At 50.8% G+C, this 14,067-nt stretch overlaps 1 protein-coding gene and 1 non-coding gene across 2 annotated transcripts; both read left to right on the top strand.

The window, feature by feature from the left end:
• Nucleotides 1-2,898: 2,898 nt before the first annotated feature.
• On the top strand, nucleotides 2,899-10,403 carry MRPL58 (mitochondrial ribosomal protein L58). Its single transcript, XM_039226574.1, has 6 exons — nucleotides 2,899-3,117; nucleotides 6,280-6,316; nucleotides 8,843-8,902; nucleotides 9,457-9,539; nucleotides 9,640-9,809; nucleotides 10,060-10,403. Exons 1-6 carry the CDS (start codon nucleotides 2,932-2,934, stop codon nucleotides 10,142-10,144), a joined length of 621 nt encoding a protein of 206 aa, XP_039082505.1. The 5' UTR covers nucleotides 2,899-2,931; the 3' UTR covers nucleotides 10,145-10,403.
• Nucleotides 10,404-11,701: 1,298 nt separating this feature from the next.
• LOC120228309 lies at nucleotides 11,702-11,835 on the top strand. Its single transcript, XR_005527457.1, has one exon. It is a non-coding gene; the product is annotated as a U11 spliceosomal RNA (small nuclear RNA).
• The last annotated feature ends 2,232 nt before the right edge of the window (nucleotides 11,836-14,067 follow it).

Consider the following 14,067-nt stretch of genomic DNA (forward strand, 5'->3'; position numbering starts at 1 on the left):
GCTGATAATGCAGAGCCTGCTTGGGATTCTCTCTCTCCCTCTCTCTATTGGGTCCCTGCTTGCGCTGTCTATGCTCTCTCAAGATAAATAAATAAATCAACCAACCAATTCCACCATGCAATATTGCACATTCTCTATCTCTTTATAATGTTCATTTTTAAGAGCCAGTCTGACCCAGGGCAGTCCAGAAAAGAAGAAACGAAGACCCTGTGGGTCCCCTACAAGGTAGTGGTCCCCCAGCTCAGAGGCCATAGAGAAGGGCTGGCGCCTGCAAGCTCCGGGGCTGCCGGGAATGTCCTGGTGATGCTTTATCTTTTCTTCCCTTCTTTTCTACTTGCCCCTGTGAATGTCCCCTTCTTGAAGCACCGTTTCAGCCTGTGGAGGACCAAGGAGGGAAGGAGAAGGCTGGCCTCTGCCTTTAGTGGCCACCTTTTTAGGGGAACAGGTGGCACCTCTCAGGCCTGTTTCTTCCAGAAGGGCCTCTATTCTGGATGGTTCGGGACAGCAGCAGGTGAGAGGAGCTTGCCAGCTGCTCTTCTCTCTACCCCGGGGTAGCTTGTCTCACTCTCCTCTCCCAGAATCCAGGCCACCAGATGGCCTGAGCAGGCTGTGTTTATTTGGGGCCATGGAAACCTACAGCTCCCTTTTTCTATCACTCTGTGTCAGGAACAGGGCTGGAGCCCAGCTTCAGAGCAATCATGCCTTGGAATGGTGCTGACTTTATTATTCATAATCCCTGAGCTGTCGACCTGAGTGAGTTCCTGGCTTTGCTCCCGAGAGCAGTTTATTCTAGTCACCATGGAGATGCCTCTGTTCCCTCTGAGGTCTTGGGACTAAGACAAGGAAGGACCCAAGAGATCCCCCTTCCAGCCTACAGCCCAAAAGGTGTATGTCAATTGCTTTTCCCTTTCTAGGTTGCTTTCACAAAGCCAGTGCTTGGGAAGGAGTTTATTCCCTCCTAAAGAATATGCCTGTAGCAACGAGGCTAAAATGGTAAAGCCTGTATTTGATGACAATCTCCTATTTGAAACCGGCAGCATCCCCAAGGGGCATATTTTTCTAGGGAACTGTGCTTTAACTAAAAATAGAACGCTTATTACAAAACAATCACGAGGATTACTAATAATCGCTAATCATCTATTGAGCTGTTTTTATTAAAACACGGTGCCTCTCAACAAAGTAACTCACCCAACACTTAGCTGTTTACAAACAGTGCGTGCTCTACTTTGGACCTTTCTCAGAGGTGGAATTTCTGTTTTGAAGTTCACGTTTTAATGATGTGCGAAACAGAGCCACATGGAAAAATTAAATTTCCTAACAACTTACAGCCCATTGACAAGTCCCTGAGACAGCAGAGTGACCTTCCTCCAAGAATGCCCACTTTTCTTAATGTTAATGTTAATACTTTGCTAGAAGACAAACTGATAGAGATCACAGTCATATAGGACAGGGGTCTCTTTGGTTTACAACTGTCTTGATGACTTACAAGGAAAAAAAGCAATGTTATCAACAGCCAAACTCCCAAAAACCTATAGATTCAATTTCCTGAGACCCTGACATCACCCTCGCCTTCTTAGGATAGAAAATCTTAGAGAATCAGTCACTCCTCACAACCCCAGTGCAGCTCTTTCTGCCTATGGGTCCTGTCTCTGAGCTTTCATAAAACCACCCTTTTTTCCACTGAAGACATCTCAAGAATTCTTTCGTAGTCCTCAGCTCGGAACTCCAACACTTCAAATTGGATCATTAAGAACCCTGAAAAAGGGCTCTGCTTAGCCTGTCTTTGGCTGCCTGAATCTCCTACTCACCTCCCCAGCTTTCCTTTATCTCCTGGCTAGGAGAAACTGTCATCATGCACCACAAAACTACTGTTTCTTCTGTGAGGGGCTGTGGGTCCACTTTTAAAAACATTCCTTTCATGGGGCTCAGTCCGTGAAGCGTCTGACTCTGCTCAGGTGGTAATCTTGCCGGCCCTTCATGGGGTCCAGCCCTGTCCCGCTCTGTGCTGACAGCTCAGAGCCTGGAGCCTGCTTTGGATTCTGTGTCCTCTCTCTGCCCCTCCTCCGCTCACACTCTTGTCTCTGTCTCTCTCAAAAAATAAATACACATTTAAAAAAAAACAACCGGCTGGTGTTTAGAAAAAACAAAAACAGCAACAAAAAAACATTTCCTTCTCCACCTGCCTGCTTCCCCTCCCACCTGGTATTTGTCTTGCAGAAACTTCACACTCCTGCTCCGCTGGGATATGCTTTGACTGCCTTGCGAATGAGCCTGAAGTTACTAAAATTCAGCTCTAGCAGAACTCCAACTTTCAAAAGCACGCTCCCAAAGAATTCATCTTATAAATATTTAGGTGGGGGGGGGGGGTCTATGATGTGTCAGGTGCTGGGTGCTGGAGACCTAGCAGTGAGCCAGTGCCCTCCTGCAAATTATTACAATCTGGCTGGAGACAGAGGCAATAAACTAGAAATAAGACTGAGCGATGTTTAAGGGGCGGGGAGGGGGGGGAAGTAGAGCAGAGTAAAGGGGAAGGAGACGAACTAGGTCAGGCAAGGCAGGCCTCACTGATAGTGTGAAATTTCGAGGGGAGAGCGATCTGGGAGGAGGGCACAGCCCGGGTAACGGGGAGAAGACGTGTTTCTGGGGAACACGCAATCCGGGGTTCTTTTCACCAGGAGGCTCCCTTTAGAGCCCTCTGTCTGAACAACGTCTTCCCCGGGAGCCTTGGCGCTCCAACCAGGCCTCCTGGAAGTGGCCGAAGGGGGATGTCTAACAAGTGCCCGAGACAGCGACTCCGGGAGCTCAGCTTGCCGCCTCGCAGCGACCCCGGCGGGCGCTAAAAACTGCGCGGAACCAAAGTCCCGAGGGAAGCGCGAGCTAACGGACCGCGGAAGCAAGCACCCCTCCCGGAAGCAGCCCCGAGACCCGAACATGGCGGCCGCCCGGTGCCTACGCTGGGGCCTGAGACGAGCCGAGACCTGGCTGCTCCCGCCGCCCGCGTGCTGCCCCCAGCGCGCTCTGCACAAGCAGGCCAGCGGCACAGACTTCCAGAGTATCTACAGCCTGGACAAGCTCTACCCCGAATCCCGGGGCTCGGACACCGCCTGGAGGGTCCCGGTGAGCGGGGAGAGCAGGCAGAAGGGGCGTTCCCCCCTCTGCGGTGACATCATGAAGCCGGGCCTCCATTGGCCAGGCTGGAGCAAATTGGGAGTGGCTGCCGCTCGAAGAAGGTGGCGGTGGCGGGAGGGAGCTGGCTGCCGGGGGCGGGAGAGGGGGGTTGTGCGCTGGGGCGGTGGATTGGGTGTCCTGGCGCCGGGAAGCCTTGGGGTGCGTGGGCGTCGCGAGAGCACGCTGAAGGTGTTTCCTGCGGGACCACCGCCTTTTCCGAATTCGATCCCTCCAGGCCCAAATGTGGGATTTTTCCCTTCCGAGTGGACAGTAAAACACAGAGGCTGCCAATTTGTTTGGAGCCTTTTGGGAAGTTACACTATGCGTAGCTCCTAGGAACCCCAGCGCGCCTGAGGAGACAGGAAACGGCTTGGTTTCTGCAGGATGCATTTATTGCCAGCCTGCTATGTCCAGGCTCTTTGTTAGACCCCGGGGCAGGAGACCTAGGACCCAGTCCGTTCTACTGAGTTTCCACGTACGGGACTGAAAAGAGAACATTCATTTATTCGCTCACTCATTCAACAAACTGCAGTTGAAAGCTTGGTGTGTGCACCGTGGAGGCATGCGAGATAGAGAGGCTCGGGAGAACATGATCTGATGCTTGTTGGAGTTTATCTTTTAGTGGAGGGAAGCAAGCAATAAATAAAATCAGAAATACAGAGTGTGTGAGATGGTTATAAGGACTTTTGGAGAATATAAAGCCTGGAAGGAAGGAGTCCTAAGGTAGCGCGGAGGGCTGCAATTTTAAGTGGGATGGTCTAAGAACGCCTCTGGGATGATGACATTTCCGTAGGGACCCGGATGAAGCAAGGCAGTGAGCCATGAGAAGAGAGAGGAGATGAACATCCCTGCGCCACCTCAAAGCAGTAGCATGCTCGGCTTGTTCAGGGGACAGCAAACAGGCCAGTATGGCTGAGCAGGGAGGTCAAAGCAGGCGAATCTAAAGAGGAGAGGGATGGGGTGAAGGGAGGCCTGTTTACAGAGTTAATAGGTCTTTAGCTTTACCCAGATGGGAGGTCAAGGCAGAGGAGCAGAATGACCCAGCTTAGTTTTACCAGGATCACTCTTGGGGCACCTGCCTGGCTCAGTCAGTGGAGCATGTGACTTGGAGTTGTGAGTTCAAGCCCCACACTGGCTGTAGAGGTTACCTAAAGATAAAATCTTAAAATAACAGCAAGGACAACAAAGATGATGGCTCTTCTAGGGCCTTACCGAGAGAGTAGACTACAGAATGGCAAGAACAGGAAGGCCACGTACAAGACTGCAGGAACACAGGCAAGAGATGATAAGCAGAGAGGAAGCAATAGGAGTCGTAAGAATGGGTCAAGTCTCGCTGTATTCTGAAGCAAAAACCCATGAGACTTGCGAACGTATTTTTTTCTTTTAAAATGTCATTTTTTAGAGTTTATTTCTTTTGAGAGAGAAAGCATGAGTGGGGGGGGGTCAGGGGGAGAGGAGAGAATCCCAAGCAGCCTCCGCACTGTCAGCGCAGAGCCCAATGGGGCGCTCCAACTCACGAAACGGGAGATCATGACCTGAGCCAGAGTTGGCCACTTAACCAACTGAGCCACCCAGGAGCCCCTTGCTAATGCATTTTCTATAAGAAGTGAGAATAAGAGAGGAATTGAAGTCTGGGGTGGAAGAACGGAGTTGCCATTAATTGAGACAAGAAAGTCCTTTGTTCTTTCATTCAATAAAAAGTGTACTGTATACCTTCTGTGTCAGACACTGTTTCAGACATTGCAGACACAGCAGATACAGATAAAACTGATAGGGTCCCTGCTTCATGAAGGTTATGTTCTAGTAGAAGGAGTAGGCAGTAAAGAAATGGGGAAAACATATCAGGTGATGAAGAGACCAGGGTGCCGTCAGAGGAAGTGCTGGGGGGCTACTTCATATTGTTAGTAAGGGGTGTCCTCTTTGAGGAGGTTTGAGGTTTGAGGAAACCATTAGGCAGCCAGGAGGAGACATCAAATAGCAGTTGCCTATCTGGGTCTGGAATTGAAGAAGATTTTGAGTTTGAGCCAGACATTTGGGAGTCATAAACACCGACAATATTTTCATCATCGTAGATGCCTGAAATGTTCCAGGGAAGGAGTAAGAGAAGAGAAAGGATTCCAGGGGCATGTCGGTGTTTAAAAGTTGCAAAGAGCAGGAGCGCCTGGGTGGCTCAGTCAGCTAAGAGTCCCCATTCTTGATTTCGGCTCAAGTCATGATCCCACAGTTCATGGGTTCAAGCCCCACATTGGGCTCTGTGCTGACAGCACTGAGCCTGCTGGGGATTCTCTCCCTCCCCCTCTTTCTGCCCCTCCCTTGCTCATGCTCTGTCTCTTTCTCCCAAAATAAATAAATAAACATGAAAAAAATGGCAAAGAGCAAATGAAGGAGAGTGGGAAAGTCAAACATAGGGAGGAAAGAAGGAAGCTGGAGGAAGAGGGAGAACAGGCTTTAAGAAGGGCAGGCCCGGCCTCATCAGTGCCGCCGCAGGGAGTGCCGCAGGGATGAGGATCTCACTCTCCAATAATTCTAAGACATGAAGGGATGAAGGCAGCCAGAGAGGGGGCAGGTGAGGATACCATGAGTTTCGGTAGGCAGAAGAGCCTCAGAATGGGTAGTGTCTGCACAGGACCTTTGGACCTGGGGCTCAGGTTCAAGGACATCACTACCGAGAAACAGCAGAGGTGAGAAACGCTGAGATGAGTAGTCTCCTTTGACACAGAGCCTCAAGGCGGCTGGCTTCCAGGTGGGCCTCCTGTGGTTCACCGGGTTTGTTGCTCTAGGTTAGCAGAGGACATTCCTTTTGGAGTCTCCCCGAGGCATGTGTACGGTGGAGCCTGCCCTCCCTCCAAGGCACCAGGCCTCCGATGATGCCCGACGCCAGCTCAGGCTCGAGACGTCAGCTCCAGTTTCCTGGAATAGGGTTTCAGAGGTGTTACCTCTGGAGTCCAGGGAAGCTTTTTCTGTCACCCTGATAAGATTTCGCTGGGGGCCTGAAAATAGTTGTATTACATTTGCGTCGTGGCTTTACATCCTTTCTTTGATTGCCCTGGACCAGTCTGGGAGTCACAGAGCGGGTGCTCTTTATTTAACACTGTGTACATTACATTACAGGATGATGCAAACCAAACCAATAATGACATCCCTCTAGGTAAGTAATTCTGTTTTATACAAAATCAGTCAGGGGGCACTGAACCTGGGTGGTTCAGTGAGTTAAGCATCCGACTTTGGCTCAGGGCATGATCCCGTGGTTCATGAGTTCGAGCCCTGCATCAGGCTCTGTGCTGACAGCTCGGAGCCTGGAGCCTGCTTCAGATTCTGTGTTTCCCTCTCTCTCTGCCCTTTCCCCAGTCCCGCGCGCACGCGCGCTCTCTCTCTCTCTCCCACCCCCCCATAAACATTTAAAAACAAAAGTCACTTTCCCCCCACTCACACATTGCTTCCAGATCTCTCCAGCCTAAAAAATGTGCACAGCAGAGCCCTTTCAGCACTTTAGAATAGCACAGAAATGATGGTACAGACACCGGGCAGCGTGTGAGACGAATCAGAGCTCTTGCTGTCCTCATAACAAGGACAGTGTTTACAGTACATGAGCTGACGGTTATCCAGAAAAAGTTAAGCTGCAGAAGAATACATATAGAAAGCTACCATTTGTGTCTTACATTTATATGTCTGAAACATGCATTTCTACGCATATGCATAGATCTGAAAGGATGTACAAGAAATTGGGTACGAGGACTGGCTCGGGGAGTGGAGAAGAAAGGATTTGGTGGCTGAGGCACCCAGGTGGGGCTCCTCCCTGTGAGCCGTTTGCATAACTTTAGAATTGTGTGCCTGTTGAACACAAGGTGAGGCCTCATAGTCATAGCTTGCGAAGCTACAAGCCCCTTTTAGGGTCTGGGAGCTCGTGACATCCATGGATCATGAGAGGAGGCGTCGCTGCAGGTGCCAGCTCCCCAAGGCCCTTGTTCAAGGTGACACGGAGACACCTAGTCAACCTAGACACCTAGGTGTCTAAGGGACACCTAGACACCTAGAGCCTAGTCAACTGCAGCACAAGGGAGTGGCCTCCCCGTGGCTCAGGAGCCGGGGCCCCGCTGCAGCTGGCATTTTGGTCACCGTCAGCTGCACCTTGAGGCGCGCATGTGGCTGGAGGCGGCATAGCCCATCTCATCAGAACCAGGGGTGAAGAGACGGTCTCGTGACAGCCTCCAGGGAGACAGGGAGGCGAGTGGGAGCCTGGGAGCCCTCCATGTCCCAGCTCCTCACCTGCCGCAGGTGCTCTTGAGTTTGGGGGCCTCACAGGCCTTCCTAGAAGACAGACTTGGCCGCAGTGCAAACCCTGCCTCGGCGGCCTGCGTGGGTACCGGCAAGGTCGCCCACCCCATGCTAGAACCGCCCCCCGACCATACCGCGCAGTCCTTACCGCTGCAGAAAAGTGAAGTGATTGGATTTTTCCAAAGAAAGGAGGTCTCTTGAAAGCCGTCCCTAGATGGTCCACCGCTGCCCACCTGCCGTCTGCCACCATGGTGCCAGGTCTTTGCCACCCGGCCCTCTTGCGGCTCACCGTCCAGCCTTCCGAAGTCTTCCCACTACCGCGCCTTCCTGCCTCTCCTCGGGCACCGTGAGTCTTCTTTTCATGAACCATAAAAATAGAAGGAAGAAACCCCATTTTACATTTTACAGACAAACCTGAGGCTCAGAGAAGCAGAGGGACTTTGCCAAGATCCTATTCGGCCACTGGCTGTGCCGGTGTCAGAGGCCAGACTCCCAGCTCTGATTCTAGAATGCTTTCATCCAAGGGCGCCTGGGTGGCTCAGTCAGTTACGCGTTCGACTCAGCTCAGGTCGTGATCTCATGGCCAGTGGGTTCGAGCCCCACATTAGACTCTCTGTGACAGCAGAGCTGGCTTGGGATTTTCTTTCTCTCTCCCTGCCCCTTCCCAACTGTGCTTTCTCTCTCTGTCTCTCATAAATAAATAAACTTACAATGCTTTCACCCAGCGGGGATGTTTTTAAGCACTGACTGATGGGGCACTGGGCACCGGGAATACACAGAGAACCTCTGCCCCCTTAGAGCCTACAGTCTACTGGGACTCCATACCTACCACATTCTGAAATACAGCATTAAACTAACTTTGCCCCTCAGTTTGAGCTTTTGACAGAGTTGTTGCTTTAAAATGAACAGCAAAAAGCTAGGGCAGCCGGATCTGGTGAAATGTACCTCCTCTGCGGTGTGTCCCACCTTGGAAAGGCACTTACTCTTGATTTTAGCTTTGACATCTATAAATAGTCTCAGACTTTACTGCTCTGAATGTTGCATTTGTATATATAAAAGTCATTGAAAGAGATGCTTGGGGCACCTGGGTGGCTTAGTCGGTTAAGCGTCCAACTTTGGCTCAGGTCATGGTCTCACTGTTTGTGGGCCCAAGCCCCGTGTCGGGCTCTGGGAGCCTGGAGCCTGCTTCAGATTCTGTGTCTCCCTCTCTCTGCCCCTCCCCTGCTCATGCTGTGTCTCTCTCCTCTCTCAAAAATAAAATAAACATTAAAAAAAAATTTTTTTTTTTTTTTTAAAGAAAGATGTGTAACAGGGATAGCCATGCTGTATTGATAATAAAGGAACGGGTTGCGCATTTTGCCATGGATAATCTTTTTTTGGTGTGTGTTCTCTTTTATAGATCGTTTGACGATATCTTATTGTCGGAGTAGCGGTCCTGGGGGCCAGAATGTTAACAAAGGTACAAGGCACCTTGTTTTTCACTTTGAAACTTTGCTGGGAGATGCACTTGAGTTCTGTGCTTACATTCATGTGGAATAAAGGGCTTATTTTAGCAGAGAAGCTTAAATACCACCAGTTTATAATAATCCTCTTTATTCTTTTGAATGTGGTCCGATTCTTAGACTCTCAGCTGTGGATTGCCAGGACTAGGGTTGGCTTGTGAGCCTAAACAAAGGGAAATCACAGTGTGAGTTGGCAGCGAGCTCCGAGAACAGGTTTCTTTCATTCTCGTGGAACCCATCCCCCCATTCTCTTCAGACCCCACTAAACTCTAAGAGAAGCACTGAGCATTTAGTTCCTGGAAGTTCATTTTTGTCCAGAAGTTCCTCACCATCTTTGTAGGCTGGTTCCATCCCCAACTTTGTATTTTCCCAAGTTGACACAGGACCTGTGTTCCGGGTCACACCTGACTGCGTGTCTTGCCTCCCCGTTTCAGGATTGTCACCAGCCACCGGGCGCCGAGCCTGCTCGAGCATCTCAGTAACCCATGCACTCTGGTCCCTTTATTTACAGTGAATTCCAAGGCCGAAGTCAGGTTCCACTTGGCAACCGCCGAGTGGATCGCAGAGCCTGTGCGGCAGAAGATGGCCATCACGGTAACCACGGGCTCCTTTCTGTTTTCTGTCATCCCTCTGTATGAGTCGCTTTTAAACCTTTTACTCTGTAGAACTCTGGTGTTGCCTTTGTTCTCTACAGCATAAAAATAAGATCAACAAGTCAGGAGAATTGATACTCACCTCCGAATGCAGCCGCTATCAGTTCCGAAATCTGGCAGACTGTCTTCAGAAAATTCGAGACATGATTGCTGAGGCCAGCCAGCCGGCTAAGGAGCCGTCCAAAGAAGATACTGTACTGCACAGGATCAGGTACCAGACAGTGCCCCCAGGCTTCTCTCAGCTGAGTCGTGGGGACAAGGGGCTGCACAGAGAAGACAGGAGGCAGGGGGAGGCCACGGCTTCCCCGCCCAAGGTGGGAAGGTTCCAGGACCGAGAGAAGCCACTGCCCCAACGCCTGCTGAGCCCATTGCTTCCTTCCCGCCGCGCTGCCAGCGCCTCTCACCACTTTGCAAAGCACTGATTGGGCATCTGGACCTAATTGCAGTCTTTTTGTTTTCAGGATAGAAAACATGAATCGGGAAAGGCTGAGAAAAAAAAGGATAAATTCTATCATAAAGACAGGCAGGAGGGTGGACATGGACTGAAATCCGCCCCCAGAGCCGACACGGACCCTCCGCAGGGCCTCCAGGAGGCCGTGGCCGCGAGCTCTAACACCGCCAGGAGACCCCTGGTTGTTTGTGGCTGTTGATGCTTGGCTTTCACATGGGCGCCGCCATGAGAATGTTCATCTAGAAGGAGGGCAGCAGGCACTGGTTATGAAGGTCTTTATGGGCAGTCATGTGCTGTCAGACGTCCACTATCCATTAGCGCGTTAGCTGTAATAAAATGCTGCGGTAAACACAACGGGCTTCGCCTCTCATTCCCAATGCTTCGGAACTGAATTCCGACCTTTTCTGGATATTGAAATCTGCCTCACGGCTGCTGACCAGCACTGATCGGCCAGGGGGAGATAGGAAGGAGCTGCGGTGTCCTCGCTCAGGGAACACACCTCAGGTTAGGAGGGCTGAGACAGGTGAGGGGGCACCTGAGCTGGGCCTTGAAAAGGGAATTGAATTTTAGTCGGTAGGGGGGCGGGGGGCGGGGGGGCCATGCCAGTTGGAGGGAACCGTATGAATAAGGGAAACCGAAGAAAAGGCTGGGCTGGAGAAGCTGAGGAAGCCAGCTGAATGGTGGATCCATCCAGAGGACTGCGGAAGGGAAGTCTGGAAAGGAGATGACAGAAGCTCAGTGCGGAGCCTCGAGTTCAAGTTCGAGAGCTTAGATTTTCTTTTTAACATTATGTTCTGCTGGGTTTTATTTTTTTATTATTTATTTTTGAGAGAGCATGAGTAGGGGAGAGAGAGACGGGGACAAAGGACCCAAAACTGGCCTTGAGCTGACAGCACAGAGCCCGATTCGGGGCTCAAACTCATGAACTGTGAGATCATGACCTGAGCCAATTTGGATGCTTAACCAACAGAGCCACCCAGGCGCCCCTCAAGAGTTTCGATTTTAGTACGTGACCAAGAACTGCTGGGGTTCTTAAGCAGGAAGGAATGCCATGTGTTAGGTGCTGTTGCATGCGGTGGGGTCTTTGAGGCAGGGAAAGAGTAAGTCAGAACTGAAAATAGGTTTTTGCAATCCTATGGGTACGGGAAGAACCGAGGCCAGCACGACTAAAGCAGATTACTCTGGTGCATACGAATTTCTTGGAATGTTCTCTGTCATTTTGATCTACTACACCTGTTCAACAAAGACTGCATTGTGATGTGCTCTAAATGCCGGACAATTAGCTCTGGTGGCATATACAACTTTATGTGAGCAGGGACCTCATCATCCATGGAAGTGTAAAAAAGGGACAAAAAGTTATTGATAAATGATTCTTCCAAGGGTCCCCTCAAGAGACTCAGCACCTTGTCGGGGATAAAGTTCATAGATCCAAGGCAGTGCAGCATTCATTGGTCTGTTTGTTAATTCAACAAATACTGAGCGAAAGGCCCTGGGTGAGGTCCCAGGGAACCAGCAATGAACAAAAAAAGCCCTGTCTTCCAGAGAACTTACATTCAATCAGGTTATAAAAGCTGAGAAGAAAAATGGATTTCTGTTACAGTAATACAATCTAAAGTGTGGTAAGTAGCTTAAATCTAAGGAGGTTCTCGGGGAAAAAGGGCTTCTGTCATGAGGGGCACATGTAGGGCAGCCCCATCTCTCTTCATGTGGAATCGACGTCAAGAGATTTCAGAAGCATGATTTTTTGCTGCCCGGGCGGCCGGTGATCATTGGTCCCTGCACACGCCCCCCCCCCAAAAAAAAACCCATATAAATAAAAATAAGTAGTTTCTGGGAACTCTAGAAGCAACTAGTTCCAGCTTGAGGGTCAGAGAAGATATACTTGAGGCGCTTGAGATGGGGGGGAGGGGCTGGCCATGCGAGCAAGACCAGAAGACCTTGTCACCTAAAAGCTCCAGTGGTGTCCAAGGCCTGCCTGTGGCTGGGACAGTGAACTACAGTATTGAGAGAATAAGCTCTGAGGCCAGTGCGCATGGTGTCAGCTCCTGCCTCCCACCACCCCCAGCTGTGGGGCCTTGGGCAAACCACTTAGCCTCTCTGAACCTCCGCTTCCGCAGCTATAAACTAGGGATGATGTTATCTCATCCGTGCCTACCTCATAGGATTGTTGTGTGGTTTAAATAAATCAGTAAGTGGCTAATGGCACTGAGCATGTACTTGAGGAATGCTAACCATGATGGACAGTGCGGTTTGGCTGGAACCCAGGGGATGAGGAGCTGTGGAAGCCATGCTGGGCACGTGGAGTGGGAGCCGGGTCTAGAAAGGCCTTCAGTGTGACAACTAGGACATTTAGCCACCTCTCCAGAGGCTGTCAGAGGAAGATTAACCTGACCGCGAGCAGGCGAGGCGAGCGCAGGGAGATCCGCACCCCGCACCGGCTGCTGGACTGACCCATGTAGGGGTCAGGGATCCATCCTGGAACTGGGGCAGAGGCAATGGGGATGGAGAGAAAGTAGACGAAAAAGGATTACGGAGACAGAAAATGGGCCCAGGTGGAGTGGGAGCAGGTGAGTGACGTGTGTGATGCTGTGCAGCGAGGCAGGGAAGGCACAAAGGACTGGCCTGGGGGGGACGGTGGGGTGAGGATGGTTTTGCCCGTGGGAGAGGGAATGCAGCCCCGGGGCTCGGGGTGAGCTTGCAGCTGGAGGGTGCAGGGCGGAGGACCCGAGCAGAGCCTTGGGAATGGGTGGGAGCAGTTGGGGACAAGGCAGAGCGGAACATGGGGACATGCTGGCTTAGACGGTGGCAGCAGGAAACCAGAAGAGGCATCCCTGTGGGCTGACCCTGGAGTAAAGCGCTAGACCCATGCGGCCCTCAGAAGACATTTGGGGTACACGAAAAGACCTGGAAAGGCATTTGGGACACACAGGAGGGGACAAAGGGGTAGAGAAACAGCAGGCTGGGGGACAGGGAGTAGAGCACAGGAGGAGGACCCACCCTTCAAAAATGCTGAGGGGGCACCTACATGGCTCAGTCAGTAAACATCTGACTCTCGGTTTCGGCTCAGGTCAAGGTCTCTCAGTAGGTTCAAGCCTCGAGTTGGATTTCTCTCTCTCTCTCTCTCTCTGCCCCTCCCCAGCGTTCTCTCTTTCTCTCTCTGCCTCAATCTCAAAATAAATAAATAAACTTAAATATTGAGGACTGAGATTCCTGGCTGGCTCAGTGGGTAGAGCATGAGACTCTTGGCCTCGGGCTCATGTGTTCAAGCCCCATGTAGGGTGTGGAATAAATAAAGATATGTTTTTAAAAAGCCGAGGACAAAAGAATAAACAAGAATGAAGCATTCTGCATTCATTCTGCTAGGACCCTTAAGATCTGTACACTTTGCTGCATGTGCACCTCAACTGGTTATCTTAAAGGAGAGCACCTTCGGGGGCTCTGGGTGGCTCAGTCCAATGGGTGTTCAGCCCTTATTTAAAAAATTTTTTTTTCATTGTTTATTTATTTTGAGAGTGACAGAGAGAGTGCAAGCAGGGAAGGGGCAGAGAAAGAGAGAGAGAATCCCAAGTAGGCTCCGCACAGTGCACAGAGCCTGACACAGGGCTCAAACTCACAAAACTGTCAGATCATGACCTGAGCCAAAGTCAGAAGCTTAACAGACTGAGCCATCCAGGTGCCCACCCCCTTTTTTTTGGGGGGGGGGGTGTTCAACTCTCAATTTTGGCTCAGGTCATGATCTCTCAGTTAGTGGGTTCAGGGCCCGAGTTGGAATTCTCTCTCTCCCTCCCTCCGTTTCTCTCTCTGCTCCTCCCCTGCGCGCGCTCTCTCTCTCTCACACACGCATGCACACACACAATGAATGAATGAAGGAAGGAAGGAAGGAAGGATTTGGGATGCCTGGCTGGCTCAGTAGGTAGAGCATGGGACTCTTGGATCTCAGGTTTATAAGCTCAAGCCCTATGTAGGTCTTGTAATAAATAAAGGTTTTATTTGTTTTTTGTTTTTGTGTTTTGTTTTG

The sequence above is a fragment of the Hyaena hyaena genome, unplaced genomic scaffold, assembly GCF_003009895.1.
Source record: "Hyaena hyaena isolate Hyena2069 unplaced genomic scaffold, ASM300989v1 scaffold_21, whole genome shotgun sequence".
In the NCBI taxonomy this organism is placed as follows: Eukaryota; Metazoa; Chordata; class Mammalia; order Carnivora; family Hyaenidae; genus Hyaena; species Hyaena hyaena.

Coding starts and splice junctions, on each gene's coding strand:
- MRPL58 (XM_039226574.1), top strand. CDS start 2,932: ATGGCGGCCGCCCGGTGCCTACGCTGGGGCCTGAGACGAGCCGAGACC. Junction 3,118..6,279: donor ACACCGCCTGGAGGGTCCCG/GTGAGCGGGGAG, acceptor ATTACATTACAG/GATGATGCAAACCAAACCAA. Junction 9,810..10,059: donor ACTGTACTGCACAGGATCAG/GTACCAGACAGT, acceptor TTTTGTTTTCAG/GATAGAAAACATGAATCGGG.